We start from the raw sequence: 23037 nt of genomic DNA on the forward strand, positions 1-23037 counted from the left end.
GTACAAATCTAGAGATATTTAAGAAGAAATCTTAAAGAAAATCAGGTTTAAAAAGATTATGTTTTAAAATGTAAAATAAACAAAGTCTTTAGTAGCAGTTCATCCATCAGGTTTATTGAGGACAGAGCTTCAGCTCCACAGTAAAATGAAACGTTTCCTCACAGCGAGTCACAAACGGTCAACAAACACAATGTTTTTACAGAAACGTCCCAGCAGTCTTCAGGAGGAGGGCGATCATGAAGGGCTGATCTGAACAGCTGTGTGGAGCTTCCAGTGCCTTGAAGGAATCCAAAATCCACTCTGTCAGAGGTAAGACTTCTACAGGCACAAACTATGGGGCAGTTTGGAACCAGCATGTAATCAGGAAGAATAACTATTACAGCAAACGTTTTAAATTACATATTTTCTAAGAAAATAACAGAACTCTGACCCACAGAGCTGAGAGGTTCTAAAGTTAAAGGAAAACACTTGAAAAAAATGGCAAGCAACACTCTTGCTCTGGTTTTGCACCTGTTGAAGCCCCGCCCGCTTCCTGTGGCTCCTCCCTTTATGTGCAAAATAATAGAAGACAAGCTTGTGTGAGAGCGGCGGTCGCTCACAGCTGAGGCCCCGCCTACGTATGACCCTGCAGCCGGTGAAGCCGGAGACACTTCAGAGCCCCCCAACGCCCCCCAAACGCCCGCTTTCTTCCATCTACACTGGAGATGACGAAGCTCCAGCAGAACCTCAACGACCAGTTCCAACCAGTTTATGATGTCAGTGCTGCGTTTAAGGACCCACCTCCCAGTCAGGTTTCAGAGAGCTTCCAGGACCAGCAGCTCAGGTCACTTCAGGAGTTTCCCAGGAATGAAGAGCAGCAGAAAGAAGCAGAAATGTTTGAGGAGAACAGAGATGTTCATCCATCGACTTCAGACAGATCAGCTGCCAGACGGCTCAGATAAGAAGGTTGAGAGCTCTCTAAAGCCCGACTAAGCGCTCTGAAGCTCGACAAATCACTCTGAATCCAGACGAAGCGCCCTGAAGCCCGACAATGGGCTCTGAAGCCCGAAGAATTGCTCTCAAGCCCGACGAATCGCTCTGAAGCCAGACGAAGCGCTCTGAAGCCAGACGAAGCGCTCTGAAGCCAGACGAAGCGCTCTGAAGCCCAACGAATCACGTTGAAGCCCGACGAATCACTCTGAAGCCCGACGAAGCGCTCTGAAGCCCGACGAAGCGCTCTGAAGCCCGACGAAGCGCTCTGAAGCCCGACGAAGCGCTCTGAAGGCCGACAAAGAGCTCTAAAGCCCGACGAAGTGCTCTGAAACTCTGTGGAAGTCTTTGAAGCTCTGAAGCCCAACAAGCGATGACATTCTGAAGCTTTGCGGAGTTCAATGAAGTTGCCCAGAGGTCTACAAAGGTCTGAAGCTCAGCAGAGCTCTGTGAAGCTCCGAATTCACATCTAAATATGTCAAATTTAGCACCAAACACAAACATCGGACAAAAGTATCAAAGGTCCTGACAGTGGAGGATTCTGGAGCTCCGCCTCTGATGCGTTCAGGTGTTGCTGGTGTTTTCTGAGGCATGAGAGGTATGTCCAGCCCAGAGGATTTCTGTTGTTTTGTTTCTTTTCAATATTCAAAGTCTTTAGATCTCAAAAAAACTAAAACCTGAATTCTTATGATTTTGGCAGAGGAACCAGGACTCCAAATTCCTCAGAAGATGCTGCATGAGGCACCTGGATGAGGGGCGGAGCCTGGCTGAGCTCACCTGTCTGTGCTTCAGCGAGGAAGACTTCAGACGCAGCACCATCATGGGGAGAACCCAGAGGGGGGAGCACCCACGTTTGCAGCACCACCTGGACCCCCACCATCCAGAAAATGGAAATTTGGTGACGGTCAGACAGCAGAGGTCTTTGAGCCCACAGATGAAGACCAGGATGATGAAGACCAGGATGATGAGGACCAGGATGATGAGGACCAGGATGATGAGGACCAGGATGATGAGGACCAAGATGATGAAGACCACGTGATGAGGATCACGGTGATGATGACAGATGTTTCAGCACCGCGTTCCCGATATTCCGCACGTCGGGATTCTGGAAAGACTCAGTTTGTGCGACAGAAACGTTCCTGCCAGCGGGCGAGTTCTCCTTCAGAGTTTTTGAAGTTCTGCGGTCCCAGAATCACTTCAGAACCGAGCCGAAGAGTTTCTGCTTCCCCTCTGCCTCAGCTCCGCCCCCTCCATGCTCCTCCTCCTCCGAGCCTCCGTTGGCGGCCTCCTCGCTGCAGTTATTGAACAGGTCGGGATCAGGGTCCATCTCCGGCTGCGACTCCACAGCCGTCTCCCAGTCCTCCTCTTCCTCCTCCTCGTCCTCCTCGCCTGCCCGGGCGGCCTGGCTCTGCAGGAGGCGGAGCTTGGCCACGGCCCGGTCGATGGTGGCCGTGCTGATCAGGTTGAAGTCGTGCATGCTGATCAGGTGCAGCAGGAAGTTGCGGCAGAGGCTGCGCTCCACCACCAGGGCGGCGTGCTGCTCGGCGAACAGCCGGCACGCCTCGTTCATCTGGTTGTCGGCGATGAAGCTGCGGGACAGGAAGAAGGGTCAGCGAGTTCACCCGCAGGCGGGATGGCGGCATGTGAGCTTGACGCACCCGTGCTTCATGACGTGCAGGTTCCACAGCTTCATGATCTCCTTCTCGCCCTCGTTGACGTCCGTGAACTCCTCGATTTGCTGCAGGAGAGAGGAGGAGTCAGATCTGACCCGGCGCCATGACCAGAGGCGGAGCCGATTAAAGTCAAACAGATCCAGTCTGGAGAGGACCGATCGTTAACCGGATCCATACATCCAGAAGTTAAGGAGGAAAGAAAGAAAATTCATCTTTATTTGTAAGGAGGAAAGTCTGAATTCTGATTGGCTAACGGAATCCTGCAGGATGAAACAGACCCGGTTTTAACCGGTTTCCTGATTTGATTGAAGGGTCCGACATTCCAGCGGTCACTTCTGCTAATCGCCTCCGTGTAACAAGCATCAGAACATTTGAGTATTTATAGCAGCGATAGAAAGTTTAATAAAAACTGTTGATTTAGCACGATGCTAATGCTAACGAGCCGTTGTGAGTTTCGCCTCGACGTGTTCATCGACTGTATATAATATATTCACTGATAAGGCTTTAAGAAAACAAAATGATTTAGTAGGAAATTCGTTAAAAACTTTAAGAAAATAACAACAGAATGAATCTACTGTTTAAGCAGCCGGTGTTACACGGAAAACTGCAACCTGCATCAGGATGTTGTGATGTTCAAAGGATGACAGGAAATAAGTATTAAAATCTGATAAACCTGCAGATGATTACGCTGTTTTTGGCCTGCAGAATGTTCAGCTTTGATAAACATAATTATTTGGTTTATATTCTCGCCTGATATGAATAAATAATATCGTGATATTAAATAATTCCGTCCAGCTGCATCTGAAGCTGATCATCTGTGAACCTTCAGCTCAAAGTGTTGCATTCTGGATGTTTTTCATTTGAAACGTCGTTTATGGCGCCGGTGGATCATTAACAGGAGGAGGGCGGGAACAGAACCTCCTAAAGGAGCAGTACCCCAGAACCCCACCGCGGGGCGCCGTCTCCCCAGAAACCACATTTTTTCTCAAAAACATTTTTAGATTTTTAACTCCTGAACTTTATTTTGAAAAGCTGCACTTCTTTTGTTAAATTGTGAGGAGCGGTGGAGTTCGGGGGTAAACGGACGCGAACAGACCAGCAGCAGAAACGTCCAGCAGACTTCTGTGACTGTGGCGAGGAGCTCGTCACGCCAATCTGGAGGTGTTGGAATGAAATGAAGGGAAACAAAAGCGGAAAGATCAAGAGCGACGAGGAAGCTCCGGCTGCAGCAGGAAGCTTCACGTCCATCACAGCAGCAGAACTTCAGTCTCTCAGCCGGACCTCCTCCCGGCCGGACCTCCTGCCCCCCCACGAGCCTCCTCTCACCTTCACCGTCTTCTCCTTCAGCCAGTCGGGATCCCTCTCGTCCTCGCTGTCCTCGTCCATCTCCTGCGGCCGCAGCGGCAGGCAGCTGTCGCTGTGGAAGTACAGCCGGTTGTGGCCGCTGATGTACGTCCGCGGATGCTGCTCCCGGTCGCCGTCCTCCGACTCCAGGAACTCCGACAGGCTCGGCTTCACCCGTTTAGGCCTGGAGGGGAAGGGGGCGGTGAGTGGGGAGTCCTGATGGGAGGGGGGAGCAGCAGGCGGATGGGGGCGTACCTGCAGACCAGGACGTGGGTGACGGGCGTCCTCTTGACGGGGCCGTTCCGGCTGAAGGCGAAGCCCGGCTGGCTGTGGACGTCCTGAGGGTTCCCGACGTAGGAGCCGTCGTAGCACTCGTTGATGGACACCTCCACCTTCGCTCCTTTAGGATGGGGCTGCAGCATCACAGGAATTCATGGGGTTTGGGGGGAGGGGGACAACTTTAACTTCTGCTCAAAGTGAAGAAGCTAAAGCTCGAGGAACCATAAGAAACAAACTACAGAAACTAGAGTCTAGAGCAGGAGGGTCAGACTCAATCACACGGGGAACAAAACCCAAAACACGCCTGAGGTCACGGGACGAACAGGATAAACGTTTAATGAACTCTAAAACTACATTTTAAAACTGTAACTTTTTAACATCATTATGAACTAGATATATAGCATTACCTGCAATGATGCTAGAGTGAATGATGTAAGCTGAATGTGACTGATGAAGTTGATAGGCAGCTAAAATGAGCTAAATTAGCCTAAAAAAACTGAAAAAAAAAAGACTTAGGTTAGCCAAAACAGCCAGCATGTAGCTGAAAAAATAGATAAACTCCAAAATAGCCTAAAAAAATCTTAGTAAATCCCCAAATAGTCCAAAAAGTTTTTAAAAAAAATTTAAAGTTTAAAACTGTAACTTTTTAACATAATTATGAATAATAAAAAGTCAGGAATATTATTCCAGAATAAATCAACTTAAACCTTAAATAACTTTCAATATTTTACTCTCCATAAAAATATAATTTGTCAAAATTATAAAAAAATTAAAAATAATCTCAAGATAACATCGGGTCATTAATAACAATAAAATGATCTGGAGGGCCGGATAGAATTACCCGGAGGGCCGGATCCGGCCCCTGGGCCTTGACTTTGACATGTAGTTTAGAGTTTTGTGGATACGTGAGCAGAACTGTTGAAACCCTCTGAAACCAGCGTCCAGAAGCACTAACTGGTCTTTTGGCGTCTCACCACGTAGTTGAAGACGAAGCGGGAGTGCGACAGCTTCAGGTGTTTCAGCAGGCTGTACAGCTTCCTGCAGTTCAGCGTGCACCAGGGGCAGTGCAGGTCGTCTCTGGCTTCCGTCTGCTGCCGCGTGTTGTTGTTGTACTGGAACTGGGCACAGACGGTGAGGTGAGGCGGGTTCTGCCGGGTCGGGGCGGCGACTCGGGTCACACACTGACCTGGTAGAAGATCCTCAGCTTGTGGCGAGGCTCGGCGGAGATCTGCTCCCTCCTGGTCTGGACGTCGGCGCTCAGCGACTCTTTGACGGCTGCAGACAGGAGGACGGTCAGGACCGAGGAGCACGCCGCCGTTAGGACGGCGAACTTAAAGCAACACCGTAATAACTCGGGTAAAGGCGGAGCGTCGGGTCGCCTGGAACTCAAAGATTCCAAGAGAAGCAGATCGACGCCAAAAGATCTTCTATAACGTGACAGTCTGGAGCTTTTAGTTTCTAAAACAGATTTCATTTCAGTGACGCGTTCTTGATGTTACCTCACATACGTTATTTGAACCAAAGGCATGACTGCTTTCTTTTCCTTCACCTGTGAGGGCACCAGCAAGTCTAAAAAAGTGGGTGGAGCTACGCTAGGGTTTAACCACAGGGGGCGGGGTTAAAGGCTCACCGGGCGTGTGCACGGCTCTCAGCGTGCTGGGTCGGCTGTCCTGGTTGGTGTCGGAGTTGCGGGTGGCCAGAGGCTTGGCCACGGGCGCGGTGGAGCGGCCGGCGGCGTCGCTGGTCCAGCGCAGGTGGAACTGCAGCGTCGGGCCCTGAGAGAAGCTCTCAAACGGCGGCAAACGCTGGAAACAGAAGGAGAGTTTCACCGCTGAGGGGAAAATTCTGTAAATCTGTTCATCTATAGATTGATTTCTTTAAGACAAAAATGCTTTTTGGTTTATTTTTGACTGAAATAGTTGATAAATTGATCCATTTGGGTTCTGATTCTCTGTTTCCACAGTTGAAACCTTTTGGTTCTGAAGCTGAAGCATCAGTGGACATAAATCTGTCCTCACCTTCCCGTCCAGCATGGTCTCCCACGTGGCCCTCTTCCTGCCGACGGGACACTCCTCCATCTCCTGCATGGAGACCTCGTACTCCCCGTCCAGCAGCTGCAGCCGCCTGCGCAGACACAGCGTCTCCTCACTTCCTCTGAACAAACAGGCTCCTCCTCCTCCTCCTCCTCCTCCGTCGGCGCCGCGGCTCACCTGTTCTTATCGAAGACCGTCATCTGAGCCACAAAGGTGGTTTCTGCATCCTCCTCCCTCAGAGAGGAGCTCCTCCTCTTCCTGCCGACTGCGTCCTCTGAGAAGTCTGAAACAAACGCCGTCGTCATTAGGAAGAAAGCCGCCGACGGAGGTCACACGGCTCAACAGAAACTTTATGAGCAATCTGAGAAATCCTGAGGGAGTTCAGCTAAATGTGAGTCAAAAACCAAACTGAACATCAGCTCCAACAGCAGCGCCGACTGCAGCTCCGTCTGCAGCGCCGACTGCAGCTCCGGCTGCAGCGCCGACTGCAGCTCCGGCTGCAGCTCCGACTGCAGCTCCGGCTGCAGCTCCGACTGCAGCGCCGACTGCAGCTCCGACTGCAGCTCCGACTGCAGCTCCGACTGCAGCTCCGACTGCAGCGCCGACTGCAGCGCCGACTGCAGCTCCGTCTGCAGCGCCGACTGCATGAAGATCTTTAAAGTTAACCTCCTCGGCTGTGAAGCTGCATGTTTTAGTGATCAACTGGCACTTTAGGTTACTGGTTGATTACTTTTATTTGGTTTTGTTGGATGCAGCTGATCTGAGGGAAAACTTTATTTAAACTGCAAACAATTTACAAAAAGCTAAACGTCGAGAACCGATTCACAGAAACATTCAGGCAGGAAGAAGCAAGCGGCTTCAGATCAGAGAAATGCGCCTCTCAGTCGGTGTGGATTAATGAACGACTGATTCCTGATCGATCGGTGTATCTATGGAACCAAACAACCATTTCTGCAGGAGTTCCCAGTCTGATCCAAACGATGAGGGTTCTGATGACACGAGTCTGGACTCTGTTTAAGTGGTTCTGTGTGTGTGCAGACATGCGTGTGCGAACATTTGTGTTTGTGCATGTGCTAATGCATGTATTCAAGCCGATGTGTCTGCGTCTGCGCAGTCGCCCTCTGCGCATCACTCACCGCGGCCGTGGTGATTCTCTCCGTTCGTCTGGGCTCGAGGACACCCCGGCACGGACACTCTGAACAGCAGCGAGTACGACTTGACCAGGTGGGAGTTGCTGGGCTCAAACTCACTGCAGGGAACCAGCAGGACGGGGAGGGAACCCGGTTTGACCTGAACGGCGGCGCCGGTGTCCGGGTTGAGGGGAACCTGCTTCTTCCCTGTGGGGACCTGCTTCACCGGACAGGTGACGTCCTGCAGGACGAGAGAGCGAGGTCAGAAACCAGCAGAAAACTCAGACACACATTTACAGACACAGACCTTCCTCTTCTTGTGGCAAACTTTGACCAGCAGAACCTCCAGAGACACCGAGTTCTGCTCGTTCTCGCTGTCCTGAGACGGTTTTCCTGAACAAACACAGATGAGGTCAGAGACGACGTCTGAAGAAGAAGAAGTCTGACGTTCCAAACCTACCAGCTTTGTGGAAGAATCCCGTGAAGGTGAGCTGCAGATTAGACGTTAGGCTGGAGGAAAAGAGAAACACACGACCTTCAAGGAGCTTCTGACATCCACACGGACGCAAACGTCAGCAGGACTCTGGTCTCCACAGGAGACAGAAACCAAACTCTCACCTCTGAAGCTCCTGCTCGCCTTTCATCTTCTCTATGTTGAACAGCAGATTGTCGACTCTGGAACTCTTCCTGCAAGGGGAAACATTTATTCTGAAAAGTTCATCAGGAAGTGTTTCCTTGTGAACCCGACAGCAGCTCAGCAGAATGAGGGAGCAGCTCCTTCACTGACTGACGTGGAGGTGAACATCTGTGGAGGCACATGCTGGTCTGGAACAGCAGCTGCTTCTCTAACGGATGAGTAGATGCTGCTGCTGGTCTTAAATCACATCAGGTGGACCCGAGCTGCAGCGTTTTCTGCTGGATCCACGTTTAAAGAGCGATGTTCGTCACGTTGTAGTTCTGCAGCTGAATGAAAGCGTGCTCAGACTGTCGGTGCAGTCTGAAGATCTGAAGAAGGCCTCAGAACAGCTGCAGAGTATGTTTAGTTTCAATAAAAAACTTTAGAGGTTTGAAGAAGAGATGACCCCCCCACCACCCCCTTGACTGCAGCAACACCTGCATTAACTACGAAGCATCACTTCCTGCTACTTTCAGCATCAAACAAAAGCAGCAGGAGGAGAAAGACTTAAATGATGCCTTTGAATGAAAACCGGCTTTATTTGAATTATTTATTTTTTAATCGTAGGAGCTCCTTCCTCTCCAAACAGCCCTCCACGTGACCAAAGCGTGCACGGCTGCAGCACCAAACGAAACTAAGACGAGCATCAGAAGTTGGGACGTTCAAAGCAGAGATGAGTCAAAACTAACGTGAAAAAGAAGAAAAAATCCCCCAAAGCCTCAGAAGTGAGTGAAAAACAAACGTTTGTTCTCTCAGTTTCCCTGCTCAAACTTTAAAGAAATCCACTTGTTCAGACACAACAGTCTTCAGACCAGAAAGCAGCGTAACCTGCAGCTCACCCACCCAGAATGCGTCCCACATGCATCAGCAGATCTGCTCTTTTGTGCTGCGTCTGTATGCAAAGCAGCTCAACTGAAAAACGCTCCTCAGCTGTAACCAATCGAGCTGGCCCCCACCTGTCTGCTTCTCATGCTCCGGGCTGAGCTGACCCCCTCCCAGAAGAAGACAACCAAACTTTACATCTCTGTTAAAGAAGACAGAGACAGCAGCAGGTGGGTTCCTACCTGCAGGTGCTGCTGCGGGAGTTCCTGTGGGACATGTATGTGAGCGTCCTGTGCAGGAATATGGGCTGAGGAGCAAAGGAGACCGTTACTGGGACATGTCAACATCTGCAAACGGTCAGGCAAAAGGAAGGAAAACTCACAGCGATCAAGTTCCTGGTGCGGAGGAACCTGTAGATCTGTGTTGGCTCTGAAAACAAACATCTGATGTCAGATAAAGCACAAATAAAAGAGCAGCTGAAGACTCTTTCAGTCATCAAATCCTCTCATTCTGGAGGTTCATTTAAACTCTCATGTATTAAAAAGGAAGTCAGCTGTAATAGTAGAAATGTTAAGGTGTCCCACGTGGACGAGCAGTGCGTGTGTGACAGGTCTCGCGGAGCTTCCTGCAGCGGCGGGGACTCACTCTCGAAGGCCTGCAGGAACAGCTCGTGGTCGGCTTGCAGGAGCTGCATGTTGGGCTTCTTGGCAGCAGCCATCACGGCGGAGGACTGCTGGCAGAACCCGTTGGCTTTTCCTCCAGCGGCAAAGCCCACCGGGTGGCCTCCGACCGAGCTCTGCTTGTGTGGAGCCATCTCCACAAAACAGCGGGAGGCGAACCCGCAACCCCGAAGCGAGGCTGGAGGGTAGAAAATGGAATAAGAGAAATAATCGAGCTTCCTTTGTCAAAACAAAAGGGCAGCTTGTTGCTGGCAGACCGGCCGCCGCGGCTCACTCCCCCATCCCGCAGACAGAACCGAACCGGGCCGTTAGCGCGGTCCGCGGCGGTCTGGGCGGAAGCAACAACCCGATGGGTTCGTTTAGAGACAAACAGAACCGGGTTCACAGCAAAGAATTCTGTGAAGAATCTCAAAATGCGCGAAACAAGAGAAGAGCCTCCGGCAAGCGTTAAGCTAGCAGGATGCTAACTTCCGTAGCCACACGCTAGCGTGGTCGACATTTGCCAGAATAAAAGATCATTTAAATGCGGCGACTGCGCGTCAAATTATACCTTTTAAACCGACAAGCGGCGAGTGCGGAAATTATTCATTCAAATCAACGCGTTTTCTTGCCTAATGTCAGCGTAGCTAAGAGTCAAAACGGACACGCCAAGTTTAGCAGTCCTCATCTGGTCGGTATTTTCAAAATAAAATGTATCAAGTTGTAGATTTTAAAATATTCCTCAAATTCAAGTTATGTTCGACTTCGATACGATCTAAAATATTAGTAAATGATGTTTATTGAGAAAACAAGTTAAGCCAAGCACATTTATCGACGTTCTCACGTTTTTTATTTCACTCAGTCATGCTTTATTTTGAAGGACTTGCCTGTCTAAGTTCCGCTTCTCTAACTTCATCTTCAATGGTTTTACAAATGCACACAGCAGCGGCGTGCATGATGACTGTTATTGAAAGATTCCGCCTTCTAAAAGCTTGGACCAATCACAACGTACCATCGGTGAGTTCTGAACGCTGATTGGCTTTGCTATAAATAGGAGGGCCCCTTTCACCCATTTATTGCCCACTGCAGCGGAAGTCACCATAGAAACAAACTTTAGGAATTCATGGTCACCTTCAAAATAAAATAGAATTAACACACTGTTTTACAATGTGTTAATATCATTTCAAATATAAGACTTAAAAAAAGAAACTTAAAAGATATTTAAAATAAAACGAATAATAATATAAAACAGCTTTATGATTATTATGTTTTTAAAAATGATCGGTTGTTCTATATTTGTTCACTCTGGCAGCAACTATTAATTGTTTTTTGTTCATTGACTGAATATTGAGCCATGCTCTGTCATGTTCAATCAATCGTTCAAAAAAAGAAACACAATTTATGGTTTTAAGACAAATTGGATTAGAAAAAAACACACTTTGTTTCATGCAACCAACTCCTTAATTATTTTTGAAACAATGTGTTATTTTAAACACAGTAATTATTTCTTACACTTTGCATGAAAATAAAATTGATTTTCTTTGACTTCCTGATGATAAACTTCAAGTTACTGTGTATTTACGTTAAACGTTTAACCCTGTAAAGCCAAAAAGGTTGTTCAGGAAATAAAAGGACCTTATTTAGTTATTGTCTTAAATTTCATCCACACATTTTAACATGGTGGAACTGTATCATAAATGAAACATTATTATTATTTTTTTTTTTAAATACAGCAAGTAGTCAAATTAGAAAAAAGAATAACAATAAATGAGTTAATCTCAACCTAAAGTGTTGAAAATTAGCTAAACTTTTTCCCGCTAACTGTTCTTGAGATGTCATCGAGGCAGCCATTTTGAAAGGAGCAGGGAAAGCCCTTCTACTGCCCCTAGTGGAATGATAATGCACTGCAGGGCAGAAAACATGGACCAATTTATATACAATGGGTTTAAGGAAAGTTTTGATAACGCTAAAGAGATAGGGGTCTCAGAATTACGTGTATCAAATATGATACAAATAGTTAAATGGGGTAAAAAAAAAAATCATTGACAGTATAACAGCTTCTTCCACATTGATGTCCTTACAGATGAACCTGAATAAAAACTGAGGTGAGAACTCAGTTTTTAAACTAACTGCGTTTTATGATCAGCCACTGTATTCATATTAATGTTGACTTCTCTGATAGTGTCTTCTTTTGCTACAATCATAAGATTTCTGAAATGTTTATTCAAACTCCCATCAGTAAATCAACGTTCACTGAATTGTGTCGAGTCCTTTTCCCTTTAATAGAAGCCACAGTTCAGAGTCAGATCTGCGTCAGTAAACATGAAGAAATGACGAACTCAGACTCAGTAAGACGTCACACAAGCATCAGGACACGTGCAGACACTAACGTTTAAAACAGAACAATAAATACATGGGAATAAATCAACGAGTCACAGCATGACCTGCTTACAGTCTTTAAAGCATTTTAAAGTTAGTTCAGGTTTGATAACCCACACAGAAGCAGAGTTCAGATGAACTTCTTTCCAACATCCTTATCTCAGCATCTCTGACACATTAGATCATAAAGCCTGATAAAGCAGCAGTTTGTGCTGTTTCAGCATCCAGCACTTCAGTTAGACGTCAGCACTGTAAATGTGTTATAACCAGAAAATCTCCCACATTACTCAATTAATTCATTTTAGTTTCTACGAAGGACTTTTGGGGCTTCCAGTGATACCTAATGTGAAAGGGTGGGGCTCTGAGAATTATAGTTTTTGGTGGATTAAAAAAAAATGACTGAACATTTTTTTGGCAATCAGGAGGCTAAATGTTGATTAGAAAACCTGATTTTAACATTTCATAGGATCCTATATCCCACTGTTAATCCATCAGGTTCCAGAAAAAAACTCACGTTTTAGTGTCAGTTTTTAGATAAAATAACCATCAAATATAATAAAGCCTTTTTAAGGTTATAAAAACCCGTTTATAAACTTCAAATGAAAACAGCAGAAGAAAAGTGATTTAATCCCTTCGGAGATGGAAATGTTTTGCTCTTAAGAACGGTTATCATCGCCTCATGTGATAACACACCAGACTGATGTGTCAATAAAGTTTTTCAGAGCCACCCCTGTTTGTGGTTTAGGGCTTCTGTCTACTTTGAAATCTAAAACAGACATTTCTCTGGAAGTGTTAGCAAAGCTCCTGGTCTCTGGAGCTGTCGGCTCCTCGGCCTCTCAGATCATTTCGATCCGGAAGGATCAGACTGATGACAGTGTTTCAGTGTTTTCTCCAGAGGATGTAGGTCATGAGCAGGATGAGGCCGGCCGACAGGCCTGCGATGACAAACTGGTGGATGGAGAGGACGTTCTCCAGAGTGTGTATCCTCTCCTCCATGGCGCTGGTGTGGAAGTAGTCGTAGACCCCAGCTCCAATGCTCCACAGCGCCCACACAGCATCCACCACGAGCGGCATACTGAGGCACGGGGGCTAAGCTGCAGACCCCCCTACGGCCTGCAGGGAAGACAGCAAATAGACCTGTTAATGTTTAATAAATCTAATAACTTCATCCTGGGATCCAGAAAAGGATTGATATGTTGTCCTGGACTCAACCAAATCAATGAACACACACTGGAGCTGACGCAGAGCTTCCAGCTCTTTTCTCTCCTCCTGTTCAGCAGGACTGAGTGAAAAGTGATAAAATGATAGATATTCAATCAGAACTCACATCCAGGCGGGTCAACACGCATTCAATGAGCTAACACTGATTGTTTCCAAGAACACTTGAAGTGAATAACTTCTGTCTGCAAATTGAACCACATTCAAACCTCAGTTTTTGCTTTTGTTTTGATCCAGTTAAAATCTCGACAAAATGTGGGTGGAAACAAAATCAAATGTTTCTTAAGGGCCCACCCCAATGAAAAGGGTTTTAAATGTGTTTTTATGGCATTTTTCTGAAGGAGGCCGTTGATAAAGAAAATTAAGCTCTAAATTGCATTTCTTAATTCAAATCATGATTTTAAAAAATGATCGTATTTGTGAATCTGATGCATCCACTGTCAGACAGATCCATGAACGTCTTTGTTTTCCTCGTCTGAGGAGGAACCTGGATCAGAACCGTACGCTGGATAGCTCTGATATTACTCGCCATTGTGAGGAGATATAAGCTAGCAGAAGAGCACGTAAACAGACAGCTCTCAGAAAAAGGGGAGAGGAAAGGGGGCGGGATTGTCCGACCCCAACCGCTCCGCCCACAACTCAGAGGTGAATTAGATTTTGGCTTTAATGAAAAGACCATTGGTGGTAACTCTGAGAACAGATGAAAATCTGATTGGAGTGACTTAAACGGAATGTATAAATCTGTCCCTGTCGATCCGTAATAATGAGATCACATGTTTTCACCAGCACCTCTTCTACCTCATAAGTTTATTAAGTTTATGCATCTATAAGCAGCTAGATACTTCCAAACTCTGCATCTCAAATTACTGAGGGTTCTTGAAATGTGTTTCTACTAATGCAAAAGAAGAGACACACTCTAAAGTCTTTCTTCTGACTCAAGCATTAAATTATGCATTATTCCGGATAATGCATGTTGTCAAATTAGATTATTTATTTTATTAGAGCTTTCTGTACTTCCATTTTTGATTTTATAAATAAGGTTTTTCGGGGTTTTTTCGTGTTTCGATTCCTAAAGTTCGGTAAATGTCCCTCGATGAACCGTAAATAAGTGTCATTACGATAACTGACTCCTGACAGAAGAGCAGAGTCGATGTTCTACAACCAAACATTTGTTTTTCCACCAGCATGCTAACATGTGAACATGTAGCTAGCATCACAGCCGTGGCTTTCTTCTGAGGGAAATCAAATACTTACTCCTGCAGAGGCCTTAGAAGCACAAACCTCCAGAATCTCACGCGCGTGCCTGCGCTCGTGCGACTGTCATCACATTTTTAAAATGTTCCGGCCAAAAGACTGTAATCCAAGCCGCAGGGATTCATCTACTTCCGGGTCTCAGCTCGTCATCATCGTCGTGTCGAATCTTTGGAAAAAAAAAATATATATATATATTTCTTAGTTTACAAAACAAACAAAACAAAGAAAATAATTCTGGTAACAATAATATAAATTGAACAAAGCATTAAATAGTTGTGGTATTTAACAAATATGTTTGTCGTTAGTTTCAAGCGAAAAAACAGTTTTACTAAGTAAGCTAGTAATTTGTAAAATGTAAATGTAAAACCTCTTCGTACAAACACTGGATTCTTCACGATAACATAACGAATTATAACCAGTTATTCGGATTTTCTGAATGGTACGAGTACAAAACTGTCGGTGGGTTTCCATGGCAGGCGCGGTGGCCAAGTGGTAAGGCGTCGGTCTCGTAAACCGAAGATCGCGGGTTCGAACCCCGTCCGTGCCTGTTGATACGTTGGTAATGGATTCAGCCTTTTGGGTGCCTTGCATGCCGATAAAATTATTCATTTATTATCTCAAGTGTTCAAATACATCAGAACATAAAGAGTTATTCATATTTCATGGCTGCATGGGTACGTTTTTCAATAAACAAGAGTTCTGAGATCTCAAACTACTCAGATTACTTTGTGTTTGCCTGAGAGAGAAATAAATACCTATATTTTTTCAAATGTTAATTTATCTATTTTTTAGATATATATTTTTAGATAAATTTATCTATTTTTTCTATTTTTTTAAGACCACCGATGCTAAGTTTTGTTTTTGGGATTTTTGTAATCTTTGAAATTATTTTGTTTTGTTAGTTATAAATAAGAAAGTATTCTTTGAATAAAAATAAGTTTTCTTTTGTTAGATCCAAAACTGTTAAACATGTTAAGTACTGTGTATTAAATTACAATTTAGAAAATATTGAAACAATCTTCATATTTTTTGTCTCTAGATATTTAATAGAGCTGAGATAAAGACATGTTATAATGTTTGAAAAATGTGTGAGATAAACATTTTTTTCTATTTAATAGGATTCCAATTTGTGATTTTTTTCAACAAGTTCTTGTATTGGATGGTAAAATGTTTCACCTTGTGCTTGTTTTCTAAGATTTCGTTCTTTTTACGTTTCAGTGCCTCCTGCTGTTTACTTTGGAAGTTTTTTGAGTTAAAAAACAAATCAACATGCAATTCTCAATTGACAATTCAATTTTGCACTTTGATCATGCAATGTATTTAAATTTAAAATCCAGTTGATTTTGTTTTTATTTAATGCGTCTTTTAATTGTCAAATTGAATTGTACATTTTGATGTTGAATTCTACATTTTCAAATGTATTTTCATATTCCAAGCCTGAATTGCAAATTGAATTGTCAATTGAAAATCGCAAGACTTTGAATTATGACTCAAAATAACTTTCACATTTTACCATTGAGAGGGGTGTACCTGCAGGCCCGGAATGCGGTCCTGAGAGCGTTGTTGGCGGTCTCCGGGTCTGCAGGTTTATACTACTGTTGAAATTTGCATCCTGCGTGACTGACAGGCGCTATGACCCGGCGGAGGAGTGCAGCTGCAGCCGGAAGCAACATGGCGGACCTAAACAAGGCAGCGCGCGAGGATTTCTACAACGAAGTTCTCAGGTTCGCTGAAGTCAAACCGAGCGGCTCCGTTTTTAGCTTGAATTTGTGTTTATTTTCTGTTTATTGCTGCGTTTCTTCACATCATGATGACTTTAACTAAATCTACGACACGCGAAAGGTTTAACATTTTCAGAAAGATAAAAAACAATCAGTTCACAAGTTAAAACATCTATTTACTCTCCCATTCTGTTTGACACAATATTTCAGATCATAATTTACCGTTTAACTCATTTATTGACTTACCTTTAAATCCAGTTTTACGTTAGTCACAACTATGAAAATGACTGGATTTTATACAGTACTTTTTAAGTTTTTTTAAATGATAAATCATCAAGTTATATATAATTAAAATATCTGTCCCATAAATAAATGCTAATTTTTATTATTATTATTTTTACAATCTTAATCTTTATATTTGGTTTGTATTTTCTTTGCATTTTGAGCTGATTTTGCTTTTTCTGTGAAAGTTCAGACTCAGAAAAAATAAACTTTAGGTTGATTTTCTACAGAATCTTTTTAGGTTTGCAAGTGTCATAAGTGTTCAACATATAAGTCTTGTTTTACGTTTAAACAAACTGCACAAACAAACAAACCAAGTTAGAAAAAGGAATCCTAGAGTTCATTTGTAGACTAAAATAGTTTCTATTCTTTTATTCCAGCTGGAACAGATCGTCCTCCAATGCACAGAAACATTAAAATATCTCATCTTTTTATCTTTTCTGAACTTAAACACAGTTTTTAGTTTGAGATAATCTGACATTTTTTTTAGCTTTTGGTTGTTCACAACTGACTTTAGGTCCATTTAAATACATTTATTGGACTTTACAACCTTGAACTGGATCAAGAACTGTCAAACTTTGACTGAATAATTCTTGCAAAGAGACATTTGTGTTTTTTTTCTCTTTAACAAAGTCGTAGTTTTGACGTTTTAATTACAGATGTTCTTTTCATACAGGAGGTTGGCTCTGTTCTGACATGTCTTACTAAAAAATAACAACTCATAAAACAAATATAGGAGCACAATAGCTGCGTTAGATTCTGCCTCCTGAGAGCTGAGTCTCGTTTTCTTGACCTCTCCAGTCCCTCGGAGCTGTTTGCAGCCCGATCCCGCAGTCGGAAGATCCCGGTCCGAGGACAGAAGGACTTCTTCCCGGATGACTCCGACGAGCAGAGGCAGCGGCTGCAGCAGAGTCTGGATGAACACTGGAGCCTCATTTCTGAGGAGAGGGTGGAGCGTCTGTGAGTGCACGCCACTTTTCCTAAGTCTGAGAAGATCCTCCACAATACTAGCTGCTGTCATTTCATTCAAAACCAATCAAATCAAGCTTTATTTATAAAAAAAAAAAGGGCAGAACTAGGCCGTAAGTTACGGTTCTCACCTGAGGAACAGGTAAAAGGCCGGCGCCTCTTTTCTCCTTCAGAATCTACTAGAATGATTGTGTTGAAAAGTTACAGTATGTTAAAGATTTGATCCTTAAATGGTGAATATTTTTAGGGCTGTGAAAGTTGACTCGTTAATAAACACAATTAATAGAACATTATTTAAGGCTAATTATATGTAGCGACTACATCAAAGATCGCAGTTGCTCAGAGACTGACGCTGGGCCGGTTATCGAGTGACACGCTAAACAAAGGGACTTGAACCGGGTCATGCTTTGAACCTTTATTGATGACAAAAATGGTATTTAAAACAACTTAGGATGACTAAGGCACAAAAAAATGCAACAAAAAAGGCGGTCAGCAAAAACCCAGCTCACCCTCTCCCCTCTAACTTACAGGTGCAAATCAACAGGTGAGTTAGAATAACAAGAATGTCTCCGCCTACAAACATGTGATCCACCAGGTGATTACCTGCTCAATATGACCACAAACTATACTGCAATAAAACAAAACAGTCTTCATTCACCTTAATATATAAACAACAGTTTGATTCATGGCTACTATATTATAGTTAAACTCCATCTAAAATGAACTTAAACTTTTTTTTTACTTTCTGAGATTGAGATTTTATTAAATGAAAGAGATAATATGACATTTATTTGTAGTTTTTGGACAAAAGCGATCTTTTATTTTAATAAATAAGGCAGAGAATGAACATCAATCTGACGGCTGTAATGTAGAGCAACACACCTGCAATCGGGGGCGGAGCTAAACAGAGCTGTCTCCTATTAGAAATCCAACAATAAGGAAACCGACCATGATTAGATTTTGAGATGGGGGCCGACATGAATTTACTGCTATAGCAAACATTGTCGTTGTCTAAAAATTGTGGAAACTCCGCCAAAGTCCCGCCCACCGACGTCGTGGGAGGCGAACAGCTCAGAATGGACAGACACGCCCCCACCCGAATAGATTCCAGTTGAGTCGACCTGAAATCCAGCTGATCGAAATTCTCCCCAAAAAGATTATTTTTCATAAACACAATAAAGAAAATTCATGAGAAAAAAATCTTATTTTTTGGCTGCCTGCTGTGACTTTAGCCTGGATTTTTGGATTTTCATTCAAAAACATTTTGAGTAGTTTGTTGACAAATTTGATTCTTGTTGTTTTTATGAAATTACAACTAAAACTTTCTTTTTTATGTTGTAAAAACAGTTTGTTAAACATTTTTAGGGGTTCCAAAGCAAAATGAATCCCATTTTTCCAGATGGAATTTTCAGTTTTTGCATGATTTTATGTCCAGTGTGTGAATAGAACATAGAAAACGATAAAATAAAGGTAGTCTCACATAGGAGAGGTTGAGCTGGTTAAAATGATACCAAACAAGCAGCAGGCAGAAAATTCAAAGGTTTTAGGCCCTTAAAGGCTTAAAAATAAATTCTCTTATTATACAATTTTGCATATAAATTCATATTATGATTATGTGCAGATAATAAGCGGCTGGAACAAAAACAAAAAAAAAAATCAATGTTGATTAATCACGATCCATTTTTCCCAGATTTGTGATTAATTAGTTAATTTTTTTAAATCGATTCCTGGCCCTAAAAACACGTTCAGAGTACATTTTTTCCTAACAGAAGCGCTGCTCAGCAGGAGAACACGCAGGTGTTCCATCAGGAGCAGCTGAAGTGGAAGTTATTGAAGTCAAACGTGCAGAGAGTTTGACGGCCAGCAGGGGGCGACGGTGCAGCACCATGAAGGTTTAGGAGACTTACCAGAATCCAGAACCGTCCTGTCCTGATGATTCAGGATTCGGTTCTGGTTGAAGTTGTGACTGTCTGATACAAACTCCTCCCTCTTTCATGATCTCATCTCCTCTTTAAGGGCTGATTTAAGGTGGAATGTTTTGAGTTTTGAGCTGAAGTTAAATATCCGTGATTTTGAGTGTCAGAATCGAGCTGCCTGTGGATCAGTGTCCCTCTCCTCTCGTCTGTCTGCAGAGGAAACCTGGTGAAAGGTGTGTGGATGCCCCGCCGGCGGCTGGTGGAGCTGCAGTCTCCTGCTGTGAGTGCTCCTCCCTGCAGACGGTCTGAGGCCTTCCTCCTGCCGTCTGCCAGCTGCTCCTGTCTGCTGTTTGCAGGGGAAGTTCTGGCAGACGATGGGCTTCTCTGCAGACGGACGGCAGTACCTGCTCCCTGAAGAGGCGCTGTACCTGATGGAGTGTGTGAGTGGAAGCTGTTGGTTCAGGTGCGTTTCCCCAACAGGTGGATGAGCTGGTCTGTGTGTGAGCAGGGGAGCGTGCAGATCTTCCACGAGGACCTGCCCATCTCCATCCAGGACGGGTACGAGATGTTCCTGTCTGCGGACGCCGTGACGCTGCAGCAGTTTCAGGTGCGCCGCGGCGACCGGCTCCACACAGCTCAGGCTCTGCAACTCCATCCAATCCAGGGGGGTCAAACTCAATCAGACAGGGGCCAAAATCCAAAATACACCTGAGGTTGAACAGGATAAACGTTTACTGAACACTCTAAAAATACATTCTTGAAACTTTAAAACCGTAACTTTTTAACATAATTATGAACTAGATATATAACATTATCAGTGATAATGCTAGTGTGAATGCTGGAAGCTGAATTTGACCGCTGAAGATGCTGAAATTGATAGCATGTAGCTAAAATATTAGCAAAACTCCAAAATAGCCTAAAAAATTCTTAGTAAATCCCAAAATAGTCAAAAAATCTTGCAGAATGACAGTTTTTAAAACTTTAAAATCGCAACTTTCTAACATAATTATGAATAATAAAAGGCAGGAATATTATTCAAGAATAAATCAACTTAAACCTTAAATAACTTTCAATATTTTACTCTCCATAAAAATACATTTTGTCAAAATTAAATAAGTCAGAAAAATAAACACAAGATAACATCGGGTCATTAATAATAAAATAAAATGATCTGGAGGGCCGGATAGAATTACCCGGAGGGCCGGATCCGGCCCCCGGGCCGTGACTTTGACTCGTGCTCTAAGCGCTCTTCTGTCTGCTCACAGGTGTTTGGGCATCTGAAGAGGCTCGGCTACGTGGTGCACAGGTTTGATCCCAGGTAAGAACACCTGAGCTGTGGAGGAGCTGCAGGTAGAAGTGAGGCTCCGCCTCCAGATTCTTGCAGACTTGATGAGTCTGACTGGTGGGTTTGCTTCTCGCAGCGCCGAGCCGTCACCGTACGCCCGGCAGCTGAACCTCCCTCTGTCCCGGGGCAGAGCAGGACGGGCGCTGAAGAGGAGGCGGAGCTCCAGCCCCACGCAGACCTGCAGGTGAGCCTCAGCCTGAAAGCAGGGAAGGAATTGATCAGCAGGTGTTCCACGCCGTTTCTCCACCGTCTGCAGCAGCGAGCACGCTCAGGAGGAGGACATGGAGGAGGAGCAGGTCAGCTCCGAGCGCCAGCCAGCGCCGGCGGAGGAGAACGACCCCGGGACCTCTGCAGGCGAGGGCAGGTCGTGGTGGACGTCTGAGCAGCACGTGGATCCAAAACAGACTCACAGCTCCGCCCCCTCGCGCTGGGACTTCAGCGGGATCGCTTTCCCGGACCTGGGCTCCGGGGAGGGCCTCGTGGCGCCGCCGGACCCCGCCCTGCTGCCCGGAGGCCTGAGCGTGGGCGTGTGTGACGTGGCGTCCTGGAGGCAGAAGGTCAACCTGCGGAGGGTCAGAGAGTCTGCGCGGGAGCAGAGGAGGGAGGAGCTCCAGTCCAGGCGCATGCAGGAGTGGAGCAGGGAGGTTTGTCTCCGCCCCTTTCTCACATGGTCCTCCTGCTGTGCTTCCAGTCTGAGCGATTCCCTCTGTCTCTCAGGTTCAGCGGTGCAGAAACTGGGTGGAGTATCAGGAGCTCCTGGAGAGGCGAGGGGCGGAGCATCAGGGCCGACCGGCTCACCTGTGGAGCGGCGAGGTCACGCCCTTACATGACCCGGCCCAGCCCGTCACCACAGGTGAGCGGCTCTGCTCTTGAAGGTCATGTGATGCGTTCTGTTCTGAGGCTGACGTGCGTCTGCTCCTGCCTGCAGCGGAGCTGCTGGAGAAGATCCGGGTCATCAAACCGTCTCACCTGCTGGACGGAGCGTCCAGGTATGTGTTTCAGTCACAAACATCCCACAGTTTCCATTTGTTCAGTTATTGTTAACAAGCATTCAATTATTCACTCTAATAACCAGATTATTTAATACACAAAATTCAGCAGACAAAAATGTTCCTTGACTCCGCCCCTCGCTGTGTCGCCGCGGCGTTCTGTTCCACAAGTGTTTCAGCTTTATTAAACCCCAACTGTTCATGAACCATCATAACGAGGTTCACTAAAGTCTGTCCAGCTGTCACACCAGCACAAAATCTCAATGCTAATGATGTGGGCGGGGCTAAGGGAAGGTGCAGGTTCTGTAGATCCGCACAGCTGTCCCTCTGGCTCCTGGAGGTTCTGGAGATCTCAGACGCGGATCTGTCGATTTAAATAACTTACTTCATCCTGAACACGTCCGTTGCCAGATCGACATGTGGGCGGGGCTAAGACAAACAGGATAAACTGTGAGGAAAATGGCGGGATGAATTTCTGAGCGTCTGCAGCAGAGACTGACCGGGTTCTGGAGAAACAGATTTTCCTTCTGTGGTCCGCTCAGGTTAAGCGGTTCTGACCCATGGAGGATCAGCTTCAACGTTTACCAGCCAGACTCGGCGGCTGATTTCAAGAAGAGCAAACCGGGCAGGCCGTACGCGCGCATGTGCGTGTGCAGGTAAGCATCGGCGTACAGCAGCTGTGACCTTTAGGAGGAAGCCACGCCCCCTCGCATTTTGGTTGATCTCTGATTGATGAATCCTTCCTTCTCTGATCAGCGTTTCCTCCAGATCAAACTCTGAAGTTTAGGATTTGTGTTAAAATCCTTAAGTAAAGCTGACTCAGCAGTTCCTGCAGACCTCGTTCCTGGTCTAACCGCTCGTCCTCAGAACCTTCTGCAGCGCTGACCGCCTCTCTGCTGCTCCTCAGCTTCCACGGCCCGGTGCCGGACCTGCGGGTCATCAAGCAGCTGGCCTCCCAGAGCGGAGACGTCCCCGTCGTCTTCGCCGTGGTGGACTACGGAGACATCTCCTTTTACACCTTCAAGGACTTCCAGCTGCCCCAGGACGTTCACCCCTGACTCACCTGTGTGCAGGAGGCGGCTGGTTGGTTGATGAAGCTCAAAGCGCTGATTCGAAGGTGGAAATAAACTCTGTTTGCACTGGAACTATATTTATTTGTCTATTGAGCGAACAGACATTTGTCACATCCATCATGTTTGTATTACACCCTGTAAGAAAATAAAGGAAATGTTTACATTCGGGTTTGGATTTAAGCAAATAAAGAGTGAATTTACTCTGGTACCTGTGCAGCCAATGAGCTTTGGTTTCTGTCGACCTACATTAAATCCTTTGACCTCAAACTGACTTTGTTTCTGAGAATTCTGGTTCCAACTCCCTGA

The 23037-nt window shown here is 45.3% G+C and overlaps 2 protein-coding genes, 1 long non-coding RNA gene and 1 other non-coding gene across 11 annotated transcripts; 2 read left to right on the forward strand and 2 right to left on the reverse strand.

The window, feature by feature from the left end:
- Window positions 1-92: 92 nt before the first annotated feature.
- On the reverse strand, window positions 93-10290 carry LOC112146215 (polycomb protein suz12-A). 2 transcript variants are annotated; one of them, XM_024271896.2, is made up of 17 exons: window positions 10157-10290; window positions 9572-9784; window positions 9309-9355; window positions 9169-9233; window positions 8047-8115; window positions 7889-7938; window positions 7736-7821; window positions 7435-7669; window positions 6476-6581; window positions 6284-6389; window positions 5896-6070; window positions 5452-5540; window positions 5240-5383; window positions 4242-4399; window positions 3969-4170; window positions 2628-2707; window positions 93-2558 (listed from the first exon to the last, which is right to left on the reverse strand). In XM_024271896.2, exons 2-17 carry the CDS (start codon window positions 9738-9740, stop codon window positions 2162-2164), a joined length of 2178 nt encoding a protein of 725 aa, XP_024127664.1. In that variant the 5' UTR covers window positions 9741-9784; window positions 10157-10290; the 3' UTR covers window positions 93-2161. The 2 variants fall into 2 exon arrangements, with proteins under 2 accessions (XP_024127664.1, XP_024127663.1); XM_024271895.2 differs by having other exon boundaries at window positions 9572-10262.
- Window positions 10291-10583: 293 nt separating this feature from the next.
- tsen54 (TSEN54 tRNA splicing endonuclease subunit) lies at window positions 10584-22939 on the forward strand. Of its 3 annotated transcripts, none has more exons than XM_024272675.2 (13): window positions 10584-10602; window positions 16064-16160; window positions 17241-17399; window positions 19541-19604; window positions 19681-19764; window positions 19833-19931; window positions 20590-20642; window positions 20746-20853; window positions 20926-21313; window positions 21387-21522; window positions 21598-21658; window positions 22201-22314; window positions 22566-22939. In XM_024272675.2, exons 2-13 carry the CDS (start codon window positions 16069-16071, stop codon window positions 22714-22716), a joined length of 1509 nt encoding a protein of 502 aa, XP_024128443.1. In that variant the 5' UTR covers window positions 10584-10602; window positions 16064-16068; the 3' UTR covers window positions 22717-22939. The 3 variants fall into 3 exon arrangements, with proteins under 3 accessions (XP_024128443.1, XP_024128441.1, XP_036068973.1); XM_024272673.2 differs by lacking the exon at window positions 10584-10602 and adding an exon at window positions 14816-15110; XM_036213080.1 differs by lacking the exons at window positions 10584-10602; window positions 22566-22939 and adding exons at window positions 14992-15110; window positions 22415-22559.
- On the reverse strand, window positions 11844-16091 carry LOC112146707. 5 transcript variants are annotated; one of them, XR_002919306.2, is made up of 3 exons: window positions 15967-16091; window positions 14437-14602; window positions 11844-13077 (listed from the first exon to the last, which is right to left on the reverse strand). It is a non-coding gene; the product is annotated as an uncharacterized LOC112146707 (long non-coding RNA). The 5 variants fall into 5 exon arrangements; XR_002919305.2 differs by having other exon boundaries at window positions 15950-16065; XR_004948287.1 differs by lacking the exon at window positions 15967-16091 and adding an exon at window positions 14886-14970.
- Window positions 14912-14983, forward strand: trnat-cgu. Its single transcript has one exon. It is a non-coding gene; the product is annotated as a tRNA-Thr (tRNA).
- Window positions 22940-23037: the final 98 nt, after the last annotated feature.

This window comes from Oryzias melastigma, linkage group LG8 (assembly GCF_002922805.2).
Source record: "Oryzias melastigma strain HK-1 linkage group LG8, ASM292280v2, whole genome shotgun sequence".
Taxonomy (NCBI): Eukaryota; Metazoa; Chordata; class Actinopteri; order Beloniformes; family Adrianichthyidae; genus Oryzias; species Oryzias melastigma.